The sequence below is a fragment of the Mustelus asterias genome, chromosome 3 (genome assembly GCF_964213995.1).
Source record: "Mustelus asterias chromosome 3, sMusAst1.hap1.1, whole genome shotgun sequence".
Taxonomy (NCBI): domain Eukaryota; kingdom Metazoa; phylum Chordata; class Chondrichthyes; order Carcharhiniformes; family Triakidae; genus Mustelus; species Mustelus asterias.
In genome coordinates this window covers 48,488,063-48,510,639 of record NC_135803.1, presented here as the reverse complement: position 1 = coordinate 48,510,639, position 22,577 = coordinate 48,488,063, and the positions used below count along the sequence as shown (strand labels likewise).

Here is a 22,577-nt window from a genome sequence, read left to right as displayed (position 1 = left end):
TTCAGTTATATCTATATTTGTCGTAATTCATACTGTTGGTGGGGGTATTGCCATGGTAGTTTTCTCTGGGATTATATTAAAATTACTATCAGTATTACAAATTACACCCAATACAATTTAGTGTTGCCAAAATAGACATTGCTAAGCTTTGTTCACGGTAGCTTGTTTTCTGGGTGTTCCAGAGATTGGAATCTCTGACAGAAGTTTCCTGATCAATGCATATGTTGCATATTGTCTAATAGTTTTTAGCGTTTTGTTCGAAACTGTCATGGTCAAAAATTAAAGTTGATCTTGGTGATTGAATGTGTTTACCCATAGAATATTGCACACGCAAAAAGATTTGTTTGGATTTGCATGCTGATGTGTTTTGATTGTAGCAGCAACTGCTGCTATGTGAGGGGAAAAATATTTTGTTGGAATTATGATACTAGACCCAAATTGCCTGGAATTGTATTAGAGAAAAAATAATTCCAATTTACAAAAAATGGCATACGCAGTAGGACAGTCTGCATCTGTAAAGGGGAAAGACAGACCATGACATTTCACATGTAATGCTTAATCAACCAATTTGTTCTGAAGAAAGGTTACACATCCAAAATGTCAAACCGTCTTTTAACTTTATAGTGACTGTTGCCTGTTATGACTTTCCTAAAGTCCACTGTTATACTGTGATGATTTCTCTTTATATTGTTTAGATTTTGTTGTAATGTTGACTTCAGCCTTTGCAGGTTAAGTAGTTAAATATAAATTAACTTAACATATGACACAACATATCATTGGACCAGGAATGATTCTATAGACAATGGTTTGTTTCAAGATGAAATAAAATACTTCATAGAATTCCTGCAGTGCTGAAAGAGGCCATCTGCACCAACTCTCCGACAGAGCATCTTACCCAGACCCTATCCCTGTAATCCACGTACTTGGGTCACAATCAACCTAACCTGCACATCTTTGGACATCTTTGGCACTTAGGTGCATTGACCTGAACAGGCGGTGGATGTGGCAACTAGGGGAATTTCACACTAACTTTGTTGCAGTGTTAATATAAGACCATAAGACATAGGAGCAGAATTAGGCCACTCAGCCCATCGAGTCTGCTCCGCCATTCAATACGATAATGGCTGATCTCATCTTGATCTGAACTCCACTTTCTTCATAACTCTTCAATCCATTACTAATTTGAAATCTGTCTATCTTCTCCTTAAATCACAGCGCCAGTGACCCAGGTTCAATTCCCGGCCTGGGTCACTGCCTGTGTGGAGTTTGCACATTCTCCCTGTGTCTTTGTGTGTTGTTTCCTCTCACAGTGTGCAGGTTAGGTGGATTGGCCATGCAATATTGCCCCTTAGTGTCAGGGGGACTAGCATGGGGTTATGGGGATGGGGCTGGGGGGAATTGTGGTTGGTGCGGACTCGATGAGCAAATAGCCTCCTTCTGTAGTGTAGAATTCTATGATTAAATTTACTCAATGTCACGGTGTCCACCACTCTGGGGTAGTGAATTCTACAGATTCATAACCCTTTGAGATAAATAGTTTTTCCTCATCTCTGTTTTAAATCTGTTACCACTTATCCTAACACTATGACCTCTTGTTCTAAATTGTCCCACAAGAGGAAGCATCTGCTCTACATCTACTTTGTCAATACTTTTCACCATCACCTCAATTATATCTCTCATTCTTCTAAACTCTAGAGTTTGGGCCCAGACTGCTCAATCTCTCTTCATAAGACAAACCCCTCATCTCTGGAATCATTCTAGTTTGAGAGCTTGAATTATTTGATGATCAGAATTGAAAAATAAGTTGGTTCAGCAAAAGAAAAAAATCTGGGAATACATAAGTCTTTTGTTATTGGCATGATTGGGTAAATGTAGCAGCAATCGTCATCCATGCATCAAACAGCTGTGGTTTGAACTAGCAGGTTAATCTTTCTTATTTGATTCTTTTTGGGTGCAACCAATTATTTCTCTTTCATGGGATGTGAATATCACTGTCAGTATTCGTTGTCCATCCTCAATTGCCCTTGAACTGAGGGCTTGCTAGGCCAATTTCCGAGGGTCAATGGCAGATTTCCTTCCCTAAAGTACATTAATAAACCAGACAATTTTTCACAGCAATCAATGGCAGTTATCATGGTCAGCATTACTTAGACTAGGCTTTATAATTCCAGATTTATTAATTGAATTTAAATTTCACCAGCTATTCTGATGGGATTTGAACCAATGTTCCCAGCACATTAGCCTGAACCTCTGGATTACTGGTCCAATGACATTGCCATTACCCTGCTCTCTCTCTTTAAATGGACTGTAGAACTACAATTTACAATTTAGATTACATTTTGTTCTTGTGACTAATATAATTTTAAAAATAATTGGATAAATATTTCCTCAAGAAATAAACATTTTTTCAAAAGTACATTTTACTGGTTCAAATTTAATATTGCATTGCTGCTCAATTTTTTTTCAATAGATTTATATGGCACTCTGCGGTCCCTCACTACACTTACAATTATAGGTTATATTTACAATAGGCACTTACATTTCATATCAAACATTCCCTGATGTAGACAGCCCAAGGATTTTTCCACAGGCTTCAGTCCTTGGTATATGATTTTAAGAGGGCCTTGGACTGTGGCCTATCCCATGGATAAATATTTATTCAAAACAGCAAAGTACAAGCCAGATAGGGAAGGGGTAGAGAAATGTAGATAACTTCACTAATACTTGCATTGTGGACTGAGAGGTACTTCCTATGCTGTAATATCTATGGAGCAATCTTGAGTTAACTTCCTAAATTCCAAGCATATTTGCTACTATGCGGATGTGCATTTTTAAGTTTTTTAATTGTATTGAGAACATGCAGTCCTTTGTTTTGCCTATGTTTCTGTTTTGGGAAAATCTCGTGCACAACTATGTGCTGAAAATTCTGTGTGGTAAGAAATTAATTGGACAGTCTCAAATCTGTTCCAAATGAGAAGTTCCTCAAAACGTGGAAGAAATGTTGGCAGTTAAACTGGCCGCAGGGATGGCCGATGTAGGAAATTGGTAGAGTGTCGCACTGGGACCGGTTGGAGTTGAAGCATAGTGTTAAGGTATATCAGAAGGAGCTTTCTCTAATATTGGCATGTTTGACATATCCAGAGTGTTCCATTCCCCACCATTGATGTGGTTTCATATGCTATTCCATTGAAGTCACAGAACTGGAACTGTATTTCTCCCCATCCACTGTTATTCCTGTTTCCAGATTGAAACTTCACTGGAGTTAATAATGTTCTTTGGCTTTTTGAAGCATACAGTTTTATGATAGTTTTGGGGGATTTAAGTTGGTGAATGAGAAGCTGCTATACAAACGTTACAGTTGGAGGGGATTAAAATTGAGATAATGTGGTGATTTTATGACCTTGTAGAGGTCATCATCAACGTTAAAAGTAATCTTTGATTGCTTTTTATTTTTACTGCTGGCAAACATTGGTCAAGTCCCCAGGAGAAGGGCACTGAACAGTGTGTTTCTGATCGCTATCTTGGTTTTTTAAAAAAACAAGTTTCTTCCTATTCTTCCTCCTTAGGCTGACACCACAAAATGGCCACTTATTCAGAATCTGGGTTCCAAGAGGCTGAGTTGGTCATGCATTCAAGTAACACCAATATTCAGGACCAAGCACAAGATCAGGAAGTGCAGCAGTTGCATGATGACGTGGAGATGAAAAGCAATGGCTCAAGTGGGACTGATTCAAATGGGAATGAATTTTCAGAGAGCTCGAGCAGTAGCGCCAGCCAAAATGGAAAAGATTCAGCTTTACTCTTGGATTCATTAGAGAGCAGCAAAAGGTAGGATACTGCACGATTTATATTTAAAGCAATAAATAGCACTATTGCTGCTCCAGTTTTTAAAAGGACTGCGCTACCGGAAGTGGGGGATTTAGTTGCGTGTGGTACAATAACGTTTGCCTGTTGATCCACCTGTAAACCTTATTAATATTGTCACCAATTTATACTGGACTTTCATTTTGAAATTAGGCTTGTTGAGTGTTTCATTGTGGAATTACACTGAATACATTTCAAAAAATGTGATTTGTCAAGTGACTTGGATAAGCAATTGCTTAGGTTTTGTTTGACACTTTTGTTGACCATTGAGCTGAACAACTAACGTTGGAAGTAGTAAAAATAGGTTTACCACCACAGCAGTATTTTTATTTTATCAATTCAGTGTCTTTATTGTTATTTGTCCAGAGTGTTCTAAAACAAAGATGGGAACAATGTTGAAAAATGCAGTAGGTACCTTCCAATGTTCTTTTTTTTATTTCGCTTGTCCCTTGTCTGTTAGCTCACGAAAAAGTTATTTTGAATTAAAACTGGTGGCAATCTATTGACTTTATCCTATGATATTGATTCCGGGTAGATCACAATGGGATTCTCATTGGAAGACAATTGTAAAACTAGGTCTAGCAGAGTACCAGTACAAATTGATAATAGCATTATAATGGAATAATATCTATATTGAAATTCGTGTCTTTTGGAAATTTATCTTGTTACTTTTGTGTATTTTTGCTGCGTGCATCAAATTATATGCCCTCAGACCACTCATTCTAATGCATGTTGGATATAGTGATATGCATTTTTGTGACACTTGCCTTCTACTCCATGCATTACATGCAATGTAATTATCAAAATCAATAAATATGAAAGTTCAAGTTTTCACTGGTGAAATCAATTCAGATGCACTTTTACATATCAACTGTATGTTCTGCAATTGACAGTGTTGTCTGTCGATCGAATATTTGATAATGTATTACTGTAGTCCTGTTGATTTTAGGTTTCCAGGGTAGTGGGATGTTGCTTTGCACTACTCTAGCTTCCCCACCTCCTCTTTCTGACAAACAAGCATCCAAAAGATGAGCTTTTGGCCTTTGCTGAGTGGAAGTCATGCATTTTCCCAAGCGGAAGGAAAACTGTAGAGGCAGTCTGGTTGATTGTGCATACTTCCTAAAAGCAGGTTTCAGAGCTGTTTGTTGGAGGACGAGAAGTGTAGGTGACCCACCAGCTCAACAGTGTATAATGCAAGGGAGACCATGAAAGAAACCCTTTTTACTTTTGTCCTACTCTTGTGCTGATTCACTATTTTACTTTGTTTCCTTCTAGTTTTTAACTTGATTTGAGTGTTGACATATTGATCATCCTGCACTTTCCATGAGTCACCTTGACCTAAGTTATATTTTTTAATGTTTCAGTTGTGCAAATTCGAGTAGCTGAAAGCTCAATCTTTAACACTTTTCCAGTTTTGCCAAACATGATCGTTTCATTGCTCAAACAATGTTGAACATGTTGCATGTATCAAAGATAAAGGTGAAATGAATTGTAATTTGAAAAATCCATATTCATAACTTGTACAGATTAAATGTTTATCCTCTTTAATGTTAAACTGCTGCATGACTATGCTGTTGCTTTCAGATGGTGTGTATCTATATTTATATACTTTGTTTACTCTTGTGTCACATTATAAAATATGACATTCTTATGTTTACTGTGTAATTTTCAAAGTACTAATACAAAGAAAAGAAAACGAAGATTTGATGAAGTGTATATCCGAAATAAGAGGCTTCCTTTCATGCCTCTCTCATTTGAAAAAAATAATCCTACTGCCAGGTTGGTTCCAAGTAATTTCTACTCATGTATTTAAAGTAATATGGATGTACAGTATGAGGTTTGGCATTTTCTTTTCCTCTGTTTAATGCTATCTTGAATGCTGATAATGAATATAATACCAACAATAGAGAGTTGTAGGAGGCTATTAAATGTAGGAAATGTATTTTGGTTAAGATAAAAAGTGCATCTTTTAAGGAGTGAACCTTGTTTTGGTGATGTCAAGGCCGCAGTTTTTTTCTTATTTGCTATGGTCATTGGTATAGTGACATCCAGTGGCTCACTATTTATTGAGACATATCTGCAATTCTAGGTTTGTACGAGACACGTACATTTAGAAATATCTTTTCCTCACCTTGCCTGAAGATATTTGATTAGTTGCGGAAATGGAGGGAGGGTCCCTTTCCGCATGTGCACACAGTACCTTGCCCAAGTGGCTCTGCATCCGTGAATCTACTGTCAGCAAGCTGTACAATAGTGGGGAAGGGATCACACTTGAGGCTCATTTAACATCTCCCTCCAACATTAGTCAATGATTGGAAGCAAGGACCTGGACTGGCTTTCTGCTCTCTAAACCTGCTGATGAGCTCTGTCTGCTGTCATCCTAACCACTCATAGACTGTGAACTGAAACTGTGACCATCTGGGTCTGAATGGCTGCTATTCACACTTGTCTTTGTATTGAAACTTAAAGTAAATATCTTGAGATAAGATTCAAACTGTTCATTTATACCTGCTTAAAGAATCTCGAAGGAGAACCAAGTGACTAATTAGACAATATGTGCATAGTGAATCAACAGTTTGCAGTGAAGCTAGTAGGATGCATTAGGTGACAATTTTCCTCTGACTTTTTTTTCTGTGGAAAATGTTGTTGAATGTTCTTTTGCTTTACAAGATACTCCAGCCCTAAAACGGTCTGTCAAATGAAATGTAGTACAGGTTTTGTGTTTATGTGCCTTCTAAAGCCAGTTGGATTTTAGTAGTATTGGCCATGAAGCATTCAAAAGATCACGTAACTGTGGTTATATAAGACAGGTTGCTGCTCACATGTGCTTTGTGTTCGAGGCAGGATTTCAAAGGTTAGATATGTGCTGCAATAATATTACATAACTGCTGGAGGAGTCTGCAGTCACAACCATTTCAAAAGCATTTTAAGAGCTTTGAGAAATTGCTATCTGTAATTTGCATGCAAAACCTCTGCCACTATTTACTGAAGGTGGTAACCCATCTAACATAATGAGCTAATGCCACTTCAAAAATAAGGTCAGTTTGGTACAAGCACATTTAAAATGCTGATTGAATGGATGATGTTGATTATGACATTATTGTATTACCCTGCATTCTTTTACTTGAGGTATTCCTAGCATTGGCGTACAAAATGCCTGGATAAACATACAATTAAAATGCTACAGAAAGTAACTTCCCTGGAGAATTTTCCACAGCGTTAGAGCTTTGTACTCCAGTGCACATTGCCCACACGGCATTCCCTGACCCATTACCCTATCCTAATCAATGGGATTTACTGCTTTTGGAAGGATGTTCTAAATGAGTAAAAACAAGGTACAAATGGTTAACTATGGAAGACATCAAAAGAAATGGCATGGGTGATAGAAATAAACATGAGTATAACATCTCTCTTTGCAGCTGAATCATGAATCTCCAGAAAACCCTCACTGATTCAAGTGCATAGAAACCTATCCGAAGAGAGTTTATTGTTTTACCCCTTGCTTTTATGGTGAGGGTGAATGGATTTTAAGTTCTAAGAATAGCTTTGCTGAAGTACTGAACAGGTTTTTTTGACAAATGCAGCACTTTTTTTCAGGAAACTGTCACAGTCCTCTTTTTTAAAAAAAATGGTGCGAGCCCTTTGCTTTAAATTTTGTTTATTTTTAATAGGTAGCGTTTCAATAAAATGTTGAACTGTTTGCTGTATTTGCCTATGACTTGTACCTAGTCTTCGTTGTGTAAACCAGATCCCAATTAAGCAATAATGCCTTGATTTTATTATTGTATTGTTTTTATGGAAATGTTTGCAATATTTATATTGACTACTCTAATGTAACTCAAGATAATGATAAATTATACTGTGTCCCTGTGTTGTCCAGTGTTTTGACTGCTAAGATAGAAAATATGTTGAGAACTCCCATGTTAAATGTCGATTGTGTGTGAATAAAAGTGGCTTAGCTTCTGGCTTCACTTCAGCACCACTAGTGGCATGATGTGGAACAGCAAAAGCAATTTTCATCTTGTTAATACTGCCAATTCTCATGAAACAAAAGGTTCAATTTTAACTCCCTCCTCCCATTGTACCAGGCAATAGTGGGATTCAAATCGTAGCAGTAGAATTGGTGTCTTGATTCCATTCAGCTGCCATATGGGGTTTCGTTGATCATCAGGGCACTGCCTAAATCAGGGGAGAGTCATATGACTTGGTTTTATGATGCAGCCAGGACTCTAATGTCACTTTAATGGCTCGCTGGATTGTGTGTCTGCTGAGGACACTTTGCTCAGTGAAACCTGGTTCTACTGCAAAAGAGACCTGAATCGGTAAGTGTTGAAATCATTCCTGTGGGGCCCAGAGGACTTCTTTGGGCCCTACAGGAATACCATGGGCCACTCCTGCCCCAGGTTACCACAATCCCAGCCTACCTTTTTCCCAGCTGGGTCAGTCTCTGGGTCACTTGATCATAGAAACCCTACAGTGCAGAAGGAGGCCATTCGGCCCATCGAGTCTGCACCGACCACAATCCCACCCAGGCCCTACCCGCTAATCCCTTTTTTTTACCCGCTAATCTACCCGCTAATCCCTCTAACCTACGCATCCCAGGACTCTAAGGGGCAATTTTTAACCTGGCCAATCAACCTAACCCGCACATCTTTGGACTGTGGGAGGAAACCGGAGCACCCGGAGGAAACCCACGCAGACACGAGGAGAATGCGCAAACTCCACACAGACAGTGACCCGAGCCAGGAATTGAACCCGGGACCCTGGAGCTGTGAAGCAGCAGTGCTAACCACTGTGCTACCGTGCTGGCCCAGAACTGGTGAATTCCCTCAATGTGCTTCTTGAGAGTATGCAGTTCGCTGTCTTCATTTTAATAAGGCCCAGTGGCTGAAATGAATGGTGCCTCCCATCACACCTCCGCAGTAGTCGGCTCATGTGTTCTAGTTGTCTGGCAATTAAAATTCTTCCTTTCTGCGCTCCCTGAAAGTATTCCCTTCTGAGCTTTGGACACTAACTTAATTTTTTAACTTGATCAACAGTAATACTTATAGCATGAAGCATGGTAAATGCGTGAAACTAATGAATATGTTTTAACATTGCTGTTGCTTTGGACATCTATTACAGAGATAATGTCTGTCCTAGGGGATAAAAGTAATGCATTTTTTTTTTATTTTGCAGTTCCAATTCCCAGAGCCTGTCACTTCACAGCAGCTCAAATGGATTCAGTCTCATTAGTGCTAGCTCGGAACAAGACAATCCCTCAACGAGTGGTTGCAGGTAGATGCTAGTTCTTCTTGACTTCCCTGGGTAATTGTTTTGAGCTCCTTTTAATGTAAGGGATGTTAGTGATGCAAAATACAATACATTTTATCATTTTAGTTATTCTGTTGACACCAAATATTTGCACATCACATGTATGCACAGTAAACTCCCTCTAATCTGTACACCCATGTGATTTAACTGCAAGCTGTTTAACAGCTCAATGCATTGTTACGTTCAATTTCAATTGCCTTGCTGGGGGGGGAGCTCTGATTCTTGGCTATGGGGCTTTTTTAGTGGGGTCAGATTTGAGCCCAATCTGTAAGCCAGAGAACTAGTAAACCTCCTTTATAAATAGTTTTTTTTTCCTGTTCCTTCCCATTTCAGTTAGACAGTGGGTTGATAGTAAACATGACATGTACAACACATTTTTTGATGATATTATAAGTTTCTTTGCAAGTAATCTACTGTGAAGGCAACAAGTTGATGTATTGCAGTTTGCAGTTGTTACATTAAAATAGACCAATATTCATAAATGAAAGAACATTGTTTTGGCCCCAGGCCAGTCTGTTTTGCAGTTGTAATCTATAAGAAATGCAAGATATTTTAATTTGTATTGTCTGTCCTAATAATTAGAAATTCCCTTTAACAGTGCCTGGAAGCATGATGTGTCTTGACTTAAGATGTTTGCATCATCTCAAATAGTGGGTTTATCCCTTCTGTAAGCTATTTACTGAGGCACCAGACACAGTGGCAGGCTGATGAGAGCAGTTTCAGCATCGTTTTTTTTTCTCTGCATTCTTTTCCTGAATTTTTTCATCTCTTATTAGACATGGTTTTGCAATTTTCAAGTGACCAGCAAGAACTCATCCAAGTGCCTCTTTTTCATTGTGAGCCTTGAGTGAAAGTTAGACATGTGGACTGACATAGTCACCTGCTGCCCACATTGCACATTTTCGGCAAGGACCACTAGATAGTGACAAGAAGTGGGAGCCTTGGCTTTCCTTCCATCCCCTTTTCAAACCCACTGGACCTGTGCTAAGTTCTAGTGCTAAAGCTGCCTGGCTGCAGATTTGTCAGCATAGCCAGGGGATCACCGGGGGATGGTGGCATAGTGGTTAGCACTGTTGTCTCTCAGTGCCAGGGACCTGGGTTTGATTCCCGGCTTGGGTCACTGTCTGTGTGGAGTTTGCATGTTCTCCCCGTGTTTGCGTGGGTTTCCTCCGGGTGCTCCGGTTTCCTCCCACTTTCTGAAAGATGTGCTAGTTAGGTACATTGACCCGAACAGGCGCCGGAGTGTGGCGACTAGGGGAATTTCACAGTAACTTCATTACAATGTTAATGTAAGCCTTATTTGTGACTACTAAATAGATTTTTACTTTTCAAAAGTGGGACATTACTTGCTTTTATGGCTCAACCACTCTGAATAAATTCACTGAACTATTTTCCAATAATGCAGCAGTGTTTAATAGTCCAGCATGGACTCACAGAAGCTTCTCACATTTTGCCCCATTTAAATTTAATGAACCAAATCAGCGGATTAAATGACCACCGTGAGAAGTTTCCTTTTTGCTTCCGTTGCGTACATTAATCTCTGTAACTTGCTTGGTTATAGCTTGTGATGGCCTTGAATTTTGCCTACAAATATAATTTTAAATATGGGGCTAAAGCTGTGAGTTTGTATTTGTATTGCAGTAGCGATCAATCCGCTAAAGCAAAGACACAGAAAGAGTTGATTAAAGCACTGAGTGTCTTAAAAAGGCACCTGCCATCTGTTAAGATGACTAAAGGAAAATCCAGGACACTTTCTACACTGAAGTATGCACTGCGATGTGTCAAACAAGTGAAAGGTATGCCTGCAGTATTATATTGTTAAGATACTTTTTTAGATGGGCAAGAGAGGGGTACCTCAGCCTGTATCCTACCTTCATAGACTGTCAAGAATATTAGGGTATGTACAATTAAAACAAAAAGCTGGCTGTCACTATGTGGAGGGAGATTTTAAAAGAAAGTCAAATTAAAATTGCAGTCAGGTCCTAATGAAGTAATGAGAACCTGCCATTTGTGGCTGCATTTTGCTGCCATCTGCTTAGTCGAGCAGGTTAAAGACAGGTCATCTTCCCACAGCTTGAGGGCCGATTAATAACCTGGATGATTTTAAGTGCAGGCTTGTCTGCTATCCACTGGGCAGATAAAGTTAAAGTCACTTTCATTACTTTACCAGCTGTTGCATCTCTAGAGGAAAGCATTTTAATGACAACAATTGTACACTCCTAATTTTCATGTCATTCCCATAATTTGACTAGATTCTTTCATGATATACTCAGCAGTTTTGTTTTTAAATTTCCATGAGGGACGTTCCATGTAGGATCAGCAATGGGAAGATACATTTTTGTCTTGAAGCATTTAAGATGAGACTGATCATTTCATTTTTTTTTGAGTAGTGTTTAAGTGTGATTATCATTTTGCTGTTTATTTTTGCTGCAGCTAATGAAGAATACTACAAATTTCTAATGAATGACGACTCTGAACCAAGTAGTTTCAGCATGAATTCCTTCACAGTTGACGAGGTGGAGAACATCACTTCTCAATACACATTGAAAAATGCTGTAAGTACTGAAAACTATCCAAGTGCAGTAAATAAGCCTTTGTGATAGGCCCTTTCTGCACAACACTAATATAAATGCTATCCTTATAAACATTTCTCTGTTCCTCAAAAGAAAACCAAGTAACCTATTGTTTGTCAAAGTTAGTATATTGAGGGAGCTTCCATGTCCTTTGGGTATTGTGGTGACCAGAACTGCACGCAATACTCCAAATGCGGCCTAACCATGGTTTTATGTACCTGCAACATGATTTCCTAACTCTTGTACTCAATGCCCCAGCTGATGAAGGCAAACATGCCATATGCCTCCTTAATCACCTTTGCCAGCTGTGTTGCCATTTTTAGGGAACTGTGGGCCTGCACACCCAGATCCCTCTATGTTAATGTTCTTAAGCATTCAGTCATTTACACTATAATTCACACCTAAATTTGATCCTCCAAAATGCATCACCTTGCATTTGTTCGGATTAAACTCCATCTGCCATTTCTGTGCCCAAGTCCCTAATCTTTCAATATCCTGTTGTATCCTCTGACAATCCCCGGCATAACCAGCAACTCCACCATTCTTCGTGTCGTCTGCAAACTTACTAATCAGACCACCCACTTTTTCCTCCACAAACATCAGAGGTCCCAACACTGATCCCTATGGAACACCACTAGATGCAGATCTCCATTCTGAAAAACGTCCTTCCACTGTTACTCTGTCTTCTATATCCAAGTTAATTCAGTATCCATCTAGCCAGCCCACCCCGAATCCCATGTGACTTTAGTTTTTGTACCAGTCTGCCATGTAGGACCTTATCAAATGCCTTACTAAAATCCATATAAACTACATCCACAGACTTTCCCTCATCAGTTATCTTTGTCACCTCTTCAAAAAAACTCAATCAAGTTGACTTAAAGAAAGGAAATATAATAATGCTGAGATTAGTGAGCCTAAGGATTGGAAGCATTTTGGATACCTGCAAAGGATAACCAAAAAATTGGCAGTCGGAGAAAATAGAATGAGAGTAAACTAGCCAGAAATATATAAGCAGAAAACAAAGCAAAAATGGAGGTATACTTAGAGGCTGAGACAGGAGTAGGCCATTTGGCTCAAGGGGCCAAATGGCCTACTCCTGCTTCCAGTTCTTATAATGGGGAATAAAGAAATGGCTGTAACATTAAACAAATTATTTGGCTGTCTTCATAGTAGAAGAGGAAGTGAAGAATTTAACATAATTCATACTTAAAATTACTGTAGCAGTTAATGGGACTAAAATCCAACAAATCCCCGAGACCTGATTGCCTACATCCTAAGGTTCTAAAAGAGGTAGCTGCAGCAATAGTGGTTGCACTGCCAATGGTCTTCTAAAATTTCTTGGATTGTAGAATGTTCTGAGTAGATTGGAAATTAGAAAATTTAACATCACTATTCAAGAAAGGAGGGAGAAAGAAAACAGGGAACTACTGGCCAGTTTAGCCCAACAGCAGTCATCAGGAAGCTGCTGGAATTCTTTGTTAAGGAAGTGGTAAAAGAGCAGTAAGACAATCTTCATAGCATTAGGGAGAGTCAACATGGTTTTGTGAAAGGGAATTGTGTTTGACACATCCATTAAAAGCTTCTTTGAGGTTGTAATTTAGCAGGCTAGATAAAGGGGAATCAGTGCATTCAAAAGACATGAGGTGGAATTCACCCAAAAAATACTAAATTTGTATAAAAACTGGAGTAAATCCCACTGCTTTTTTTCAGCTAGACTTTCAAAATGATTCTCCCACACTCTGTGCATCACAGAGTGCAATAGCATGAATCGCGATGAAAAGCTGGGGGCGGGGCCTATTCCCGCTGGAGAGGCTGGCAACATAGCGCTGAGTGGGCCACTGCGCACACGCTGATCTGTCAACACTGAGATCACTGGCTGCGCGAATACACACACACCCCCCCCCATTGAATCCCTACAGTGCAGAAGGAGGCCATTTGGCCCATCGAGTGCACCAAAACAATCCCACTCGGGCGCTACCCAACTTATTTACCCCACGAATATCCCTGACACTATGGGGCAATTTAGCATGGCCAATCCACCCAACCTGAATATTTTTTTTAAAAGTTTATTTATTCGTCACAAGTGAGGCTTACATTAACACTGCAATGAAGTTACTGTGAAATTCCCCTAGTCGCCACAGTCCGGCATCTGTTCGGGCCAATCCACCTAACCAGCACATCTTGTGGGATTGTGGGAGGAAACGGGAGCATACGTTGGAAACCCACACACAAACGTGGAGAACAACTCCACACAGACAGTAACACAAGCCTGGAATCGAACCCAGGTCCCTGGCGTTGTGAGGCAGCAGTGCTAACCATGGTGCCATCAGGCCCCCCCCCCCGACCCTTCCTTACACCCAACCTCTTGGGGGAACCTCCATGGTCTCTCTTTACTCCAGTGGGATCGAGTCCCCAGCTCCCCGTTAGTGGGGAGCTGTTGTAACCCCTGCTAGAGTGAAACACTCCTGGGGACAGGGGGGAAGATGGGGGAGGAAGGCTAACAGGCTCAGAGACTTCAGTCCTGGGCCCACTAATAAGATGTAAATGCTGATTTAAATTGTTCAGCTCCGCGCCGATTTCTGGCATGGAGCTAACAAAGCCGGAAATCCGGTGGCCGGAGACACGTGGAAGCCATGGTGCCCAGCGGGAAGTCCACTCCATGGCCTGCGCAGTGGGCTGGGAGAAGCATCCCCATGGAGTGCCACAAAATTAAAGGCTCATGGGGTAATGTCTTAATGTAGGTAGAGGACTAGTTAAAGGGCAGAGCATAGAATAGGAATAAATGTGTCATTTTCGGGTTAGTAGGCTGTAAGTAGTGTGCTGCCACAAGAATCCGTGTTGGCTGGTGCTTCAACTAATGTGCAAAAGCTTGCTGACTATACAGAGTTTGTAGGAAAGTAGGTAGGAAGTCTAAAGGGATATATGTATGCAGGTTAACCCAAAATCTAGCTTAACTATTGATGTTATTGTGCCATTATTAAGCTACAAAACTGGTTACTATACAACTTCTCTAAAATGTTGTATAATGAAAGAAAACTTTAAATAGTTGTAAACATTAATAAGATAGCATTTTAAGAATTGTAAATTAAAAACAAATCACATAATAAAAGTTCAACATCTACTGTAAAATATTTTAACTGAACATGTTGATCAATGAAAATATTTGGTGGACACAGTAGCTCGTAAATAATCTACTTGTATGTTCAGTGGCACTTTAAAACACTTCAGTTAAATCTGTTCCTGCGCACATTATAAAGTCAGCAGGAATCAAGAGATAATCAGAGGGTTGCTCATTGTAAATCATTGTGCTGTTCTTTGTGCTCCTCCTCATGTGCTCACATCCTATCACATGGCAGGGCATGCTGTTTCTAGCTCATAAGAAGTCAGTCAGGCCATTGCTCATTGCAGGAGCACTTCCTGTGGTCAATCACTCTACCCTATGCAGATAAAACAGCTAATCTGATTTAATTTTGTTCTCGGAGTCTCTGATTCTCAGTATAAGTATTAAAAATAGTTGTAACATAATATAGTTTGAGGGCCAGATGAAAAGCTCCCAAAGGCTGCAGTTCACCCATCGCTGGTCGAGAACTAGGATCATAATCTTAGGATAGGGGATAGCTTCTTCTGACTGAGATGATGAGAAATGTCTTGAATCAAAGGATTGCAAATCTTTAAAATTATCTCCCTCAAAGAGTGCTGTGGATGCTCAGGCATAGAGCATGTTCAAAGCTGATATTGATACATTTGTGGAATCTTAAGGGAATCAAAAGACATGGGGATAGGGCGAGAAACTGTTGTTGAGGTCAAGGATCAGCTGTTCCTTTGTTAAATGGCAAAGGAGACTTGAGGGGGCCATAAGACTTACCCTTGCTCCTATAAGATAGGATTTTCTTTAAAACTGTAAAAGACCTTGGGCAGGATTTCCTGGTCGCATTCACCCCAAGGCCAGAAGCCTGAGGTCAGCAGATCTTTGCATAGTCCATATCCCACTCGCTTTGATTCCCATGGTGGGGGGGATGGGAAAATTCCGCCCTTTTGTGCACATTTGTTTTGGGTGGGGCTTCTCGTATTCTACCTCCATACTGTGGCAGAAATCCCAGTTACACATGTAAATGAGGTTTCCACTGAACAAAGCTGAAATTAGTGCAGAATGGGCGAAGCTCTGAGAAAGTTAACTCCTTGGAGTGGTTCTAAAACTATATTAAATTCTGCAGTACAATTCATCATTGAAGCACTTTCAGTTTCTTTACAACTCAAAGCTGTCCTCTACATGGTAAATTAAGAACTTAGAAATTTTCCTGTTTGTGTATATTTAAAAACTGAATGTAAGAATACCCATTTGCTTTATTTGTATCCTTCTCAACTTGCTGGTTTGGGCCTGTTTTGCAGGATATCTTTGCTGTGACTGTTTCCCTGATCACGGGCCACATTGTATACATCTCTGACCAAGCCTCCTCGATTCTGAATTGCCACAAGGATGTCTTCAAAGACATAAAATTCACGGAGCTCCTTGCTCCACAGGATGTTGGTGTTTTCTACAGCTTTACAAAGCCATCTCAGCTGCCTCTGTGGAGCGTGTGCACAGCTGCTGGTGAGTGTGCGTTATTATATTAACAGATCCTCTTGCAGCTCTTGAGATATTGTTTGTAATATAATGGTTGCCAGCAGCTGGTTGGTACACAAGATTTGGAAAATACAGCTGTCCAATTATGTAATCCAGTAATCATTTTTCCAAATGACCTTATAACATGAGAGACCACAATGACAACAGATCATTCAGCCCTGCTTCTTGTGGAAATACAATACTGTGGATTCTCTCTTGGCCATTTATTCTGCTGAGAATTAATGTGCAAATTCTCCATTTCCAAAAGTCATTGAGCAAACTTTGAAATTAATTATCGATTTTCACATTACTATTATTCAGTCCTGGCTGGCTGTCTGTCTATGGAGCAACACATGTTTCCTGCATCCAGCAACTAATAGCAACGCAGGAACCACTGTGAACAATGTAGTGTCAAATTAGAAGATGATAAACTTGCAGAATGGGCTTGGAATTGGCAAATTAATTTCAGTATTGATTAAATGTGAATGGTGCATTTCGGTAGCAAGAGCAATGTGATGCATACTCATTGGAAAATAGCAGTCTGTGGGAAATTCAATAAATCAAACGGGGAAGTCAGGAGCTGCTTCTTTACCCAGAGTGTGGTTAGAATATGGAACCTCCAACTGCTTGGAGTAGTTGAGCCCAATAGCAATAGGAAATTAGATTTACACATGAAGGAGAAAGGAAAGAAGGCTGTGCTGATGGGGTTGGATGAAGAGTGGTGGGAAGAGAATCAGAGTCATAGAGGTTTACAGCATGGAAACAGGCCCTTCGGCCCAACTTGTCCGTGCCGCCCTTTTTTTAACCACTAAGTTAGTCCCAGTTGCCCACGTTTGGCCCATATCTCTCTGGAACAGGGACCAGTTGGGCCCAATGGCCTGTTTCTATGCTGTACATTCTGTCTATGATTCTATGTATTTATCGGTCCTTATTCTTGTTATCTTCTTTATTGTTCCCAAAGGACTGTTTATCCAGTTTTTAATGATGTGTTACTCTTAAAGCTGCTAAAGCTGAATTAGGCTCCAAGTATTAATTTGTCTGAGGAGGGGGAGGTTCCTTCTAATCCCTTGTCTTGCTTGATTATTCTAACCCTTGTCTTTTAAATGCTGCGCTGACGCACATACATAGGCTGCTTTTGTCTAATTTATCTAAGATTATGCCCTGAATTTGCTTGTCTTGGGTTCCTAAATTCTGTAATAATTGTGGTCACCTTTTTAAAATCTTATTTGTTGTTTGAAGGTAGGTGCCCAAAACTGCACACTTTTTAATTCCAAATATGATATCACAATTGATCGAAGTTCAGATTGTACAAATTACAGCTTGCGTGATTAAATCGCGCGTGCGTCATTCATTAAGATCCTCTTATGCTTTATACTTTGGACCTGATTTGGTCTGTCTTCTGCAATTTGTATCTCTGATGCCTGCTGATAACTGCAGTTCGTTGACTAATCCATCATGTGTGAGCTGAGCAGAGTGAGCCGACTGCTCACTCTGTTTAAGCACTCCAAGGCCAAACCATTATAACAGCCAGGCCTTATTAATATTCCCCCAGTGTTTGTAAAATCTTTCAGCTTCACTGTGGAGCAAAGTCGCTGCAGGTTTGTTGGAGGGATAGATCGGTCATAAGAACATAAAAAACAGGAGCAGGAGTAGGCCATCTAGCCCCTCGAGCCTGCCCCGCCGTTCAATAAGATCATGGCTGATCTGATAGTGGTTTAGTTCCACTTACCCGCCCACTCCCCATAACCCTTAATTCCCTTATTGATCAGAAATCTGTCTACCTGCGACTTAAACATATTTAAAGAGGTCATCAGGAGTGGGTGCTTCTGACCCCATGAAAATTATTTACAAACTTCATTTTTCACTTTTTTAGTGATTAACAACTTGGTTTTTGTTTCTATGACAAAATACACAGGAAAATATTGTCAAGTGTAACTACTTTAGATTTGACTATTTTGTGCCAAGTCATTTAAGGCTTCATAACTCAGACAAAAAATTACATTAATAGCGAATGTTCTGTGCAACTTCACTATACCAGCATTTTTTTAAGACCATCTTTCTTTTATTTTCTCCCCTTCCAACAATTTTATTGTGATTCTCTAATTGTTACTGTGACTGTCTTTTAGATACATCATCTCCAGACTGTATGCAAGAGAAGTCTTTCTTTTGCCGTATTAGGTGAGTACTCAGAAGGGTTGGAGTTTTTCAAAGTGAAGAGTGTGTGCAAAAGAAGAGTAAATTGTTTAGACATTGAGTGGTTAAAAAAAAATTAATCATCTAAGCATGATGCTTTTGAAAATATTTCTTCAATTTGCAGTAGCTTTTCTCTAGTTGCCTATTTAATATTTGCATCATGTTAATTTGTGGCTTTTTGGGCTTTAGGAGTTCGGAATTTTTTTATTCGTTCAGGAGATGTAGGCATTGATAGCTGGGCCAACTGTTATTGCACATTCCTAATTGACCTTGAACTGTGTGGCTTGCTGGGCCATTTCAGAGGGTGTTTAAGAGTTCACCATATTGTTGTGGGTCTGGAGTCAGGTGTAGGTCAGACCAGTTAAGGATAGCAGATTTCCTTCCCTAAAGGAGATTAGTAAGCCAGATGGTTTTTTACAACAACTGAAAATTGTTTCAGACTCATCATTAAACTTTTAATTCCAGATTTTTATTGAACTCAAATTTCACCATCTGCCATAGTGGGATTTGGACACAGGTCCCCAGAGCATTACCCTGGGTCTCTGGATTACTAGCCCAATGAGAAAGCTGGACCATCATTTTAGAAATGTTCTTTCAATTTGCCACTGCCTCCTGGTGTTAGTTCAGTGTTAAAACTCCTCCCACTACCCCCTGATAGGCACAAGTGCCTTAGTCCAGCTGTTATACACTGAAGCATTTGCATTTATAATACAAGGGCACCTTGAATCTGAATGATTAGTGGTCCTCTGTGAGGTGGAAGTAGTGCTGAAATATCTTGCATTCACAAGAAGTAGATGATTCATTATGTAGAACACTTCAGTGACCTCAGAGTAAGTCAGCAGTGTGATCTTTTGCAATCTGCTATGATCTTTTTTGAGTTCTCTGTACTTCTCAAAATTGACAGTAAACTTGATTAAGTGATTCTTTTGTTCATGTCCTTACTTTGAATGTACTCCAGACTCATGTAATCCGTTTGTATAGATTCTAAATATATTGTGTTTCTAATGCTTAATTCGTTTAAAAAGAAAAAATATTTATCCCTCAATGCAATGTGCATTTTTCTGTTCACAAGGCCCACTTGTGTGAATAGAAATAGCACGTTATTGTTGGGGGGGTGCTAATTTACTGGAAGATTTTGCCATTTTTAAATGTGAAAGTGAAATGAAAAATTAATTCATTCATTCATTCATGGGACATAGGCATTGCTGGCTGGCCAGCATTTTTTGCCCATCCCTAGTTGGCCTTGAGAAGATGGTGGTGAGCTGCTGCCTTCATTCGCTGCAATTCATGTTCTGTGGGTTGACCCACAATGCCATCAGAGAGGAAGGATGACTGTTCATCACATCTAGAGTTCAGCTCTTTTGTCCATGTTTGAACCAAGGCTGTAATGAGGTGTGGAATGGAGTGGCCTTGGCAGAAACCAAGCTGAGCATAGGTGAACATGTTGCTGCGCACATGTTGCTGTATCCCAGTCAACAACACCTTCTGTCACTTTGATTGAGAGTAAACAGTTGGGATGACAATTGGCTGGGGTGGATTTGACTTGTATTTGTGGACAGGGCATACCTGGGCGGTTTTTCACAATGCCGGGTGACTGCCAGTGTTGTAGCTGTCTTGGTCAGGAAAATTTGGCCCGTGACATTACACATAAATTAAACCAGACAACCATTCAACATCAGTGCAAATTAAATAAACCTGCTTGTGATGTTCACTGTTTTTTGGTATTATTAGAGTATATGTACAAGAGAATTGCTGGAATGAAAATTGAAAACCTGTTTTTTCATACCCTTGTTACTCATAAGTATAGGCTTAGAAGTTGTTGGGGGTAGTTTTATTCGGATCGATGGTGGATATTCTGTTTTCCATTGGTTGACCCCGTTTGTACTTATGTTGGCATCTGTTTCATAGTGGAGACCGGCAGCGAGATCACAGCATCCATTACTATCCCTTTCGTATGACTAGTTATCTGACCAAGGTGCGGGCATTTGAAGATGATGATGACCAACTATGCTGTCTGTTGCTTGCTGAAAGAGTGCACTCAGGCTATGAAGGTAAGCATTTTTTTGTTGATATGACATGCTGTACATTAGAGCATGAAAAAGGTTCCACTGAACCAAGTTCACCCGTCCTAATTAATTTCCTGAAATAAGTGAATATTTTGAAGTTTATTTATTGTAAGTCACAAGTAAGGCTGACATTAACATAGCAATGAAGTTACTGTGAAATTCCTCTAGTCGTCACATTCGGGCGTATGTTCGGGTCAATGCACCTAACCAGCACGTCTTTCAGACTGGGAGGAAACCGAAGCACCCGGAGGGAACCCATGCAGACACGGGGAGAACGTGCAAACTCCACACAGACAGTGACCCAAGCCGGGAATCAAACCCAGGTCCCTGGCGCTGTGAGGCAGCAGTGCTAACCACTGTGCCAATTGTGAACAATTTATATTTCACAACTCTCTTGTTCAACTTGGACCAGTTACTTTTCACATGGTATATACATAACCATAAGTGCACAAGACACACATGTCAGGCACGATTTTCCCAGCCTGCTGCACTGTTCGAATAGCGCAGTGGGCCGGGAAATGGCAGCGGGAGGTCTGTAACGGGATTCGCGACCAGCATCCAGCCAATTGTAAATTTTCCAGGCCATTTTTTTAATGGCATAATCAGCCTTGCGTTGGGAAACAGTATAAGGCTGATTACCATATTGAAATCAGCATTTTAGTATCATTATCTGTGCTCGCTAATGTTTTCCACCCTGCTACGGGAGATTCCCATCAGCCTGGATGGCCTTGCAGGTGAGGCAGAGGCCATTGAGGCCCCCAGGAGGTTGGGGGCAAGGGGGGCACTGCTTAGGCAGTGCCAAGCTGGCACCTTGGCAGTGCCCATGGGCACCGGGCTGTGCCAAAGGGTGGGGCCTTCTGGGGCAGGGCAATCAGTGGGGGGGGGGGGAGATGCTGCATACCCTGCACAGCGATCAGTGGGGGAAAGGAGGGAGCGGGGGAGTGATCGAGGCTGGCCGTGAGGGTGGGGTCAGGCTGGCCACAGGTTGGGGGGGGGAGGATTGGGACTGGCCATGGCGGGGGGAGTCGGGGGCAATTGGGATGAGGTTGGGGCCAACAATCAGAGGGGGACTGGGGGTCAGGGCAAATGATAATAGGGGGGCGGGGAGCCATCAGGAGGCTGGCGATAAGGGGTTAGTCTCCCTACTGGGAGATTGGCACATGCGCAGTGGTCAGCCCGCTGAGGCTGACCTCTTGGGTAAGATTAGGCCCTGTCAGCTCTTAGCAGCATGAATCCCCCAGCGGACTCTGAAGTACAGAGTGCCGGAAATACAACAGATTGGGTGCACCCAAAAACAGGCGAGAAAATCTCATTTTCTTGCCCATTGGGCACTAAGTTTTTTTTGGAGGAAAATCACCCCCATCATCTGGTATTTGACCATCTCTGTAGACCTGAGTGAGTGTAGGTACATTCATTATCTCTCTGCAGTCTCTATACCACATGTGCAATAGCTTCGTTAACAACTATATAGATGTGGATAGAAGACTTATCTCCTTTTCCAAAAACTGTATTCATGTTCAAGTCCACACAAACACCAATTTTGTATTGGTATATATATGGCCTGGTCTCCTACATCCCATGCTAGCCTTGTTAGAACTCCCTTATTGATGAATAAACCCATAATTCAATGACCCTTACTAAAATCTGACATTTTGAATGCTGCTGAGGCCATTACTTTCCAACAACAAACCTAGTGACAGCTGAGAACAGATCTAACTGCTCTGACTTGAGAGTGAGCCAGTCGCAGACTGGAATTGGTGAGTAATAAGGGAGACAACCACAGAAGTGAGGGGAGACCAGTTTTACACGCAATACAGATGTGTGTAGCAACCTAGAATAGTTGGGAGACCAGCTGGATGCTCCAGGAGAATGGAGCTAGCTGCATGGCAGGTCAACGCACTTGAGTAAAGCAACAGATAATATTGGTATGTTGAGGTTTTTCTTCTACATAGCAAAGTAAAATTA

General features: G+C 40.7%; 1 protein-coding gene across 1 annotated transcript in view; it reads left to right on the top strand.

Annotated features, from left to right (window-relative positions):
* Window positions 1-3,586: 3,586 nt before the first annotated feature.
* Window positions 3,587-22,577, top strand: part of per2 (period circadian clock 2) — a 46,335-nt gene continuing 27,344 nt past the window's right edge. Inside the window, exons 1-7 of the mRNA XM_078210105.1 lie at window positions 3,587-3,828; window positions 9,043-9,141; window positions 10,819-10,973; window positions 11,611-11,732; window positions 16,140-16,341; window positions 18,480-18,531; window positions 20,455-20,597. Coding sequence (XP_078066231.1) covers window positions 3,626-3,828; window positions 9,043-9,141; window positions 10,819-10,973; window positions 11,611-11,732; window positions 16,140-16,341; window positions 18,480-18,531; window positions 20,455-20,597 — 976 coding nt within the window. The 5' untranslated portion in view covers window positions 3,587-3,625. The remainder of the gene's footprint in view (window positions 3,829-9,042; window positions 9,142-10,818; window positions 10,974-11,610; window positions 11,733-16,139; window positions 16,342-18,479; window positions 18,532-20,454; window positions 20,598-22,577) is intronic.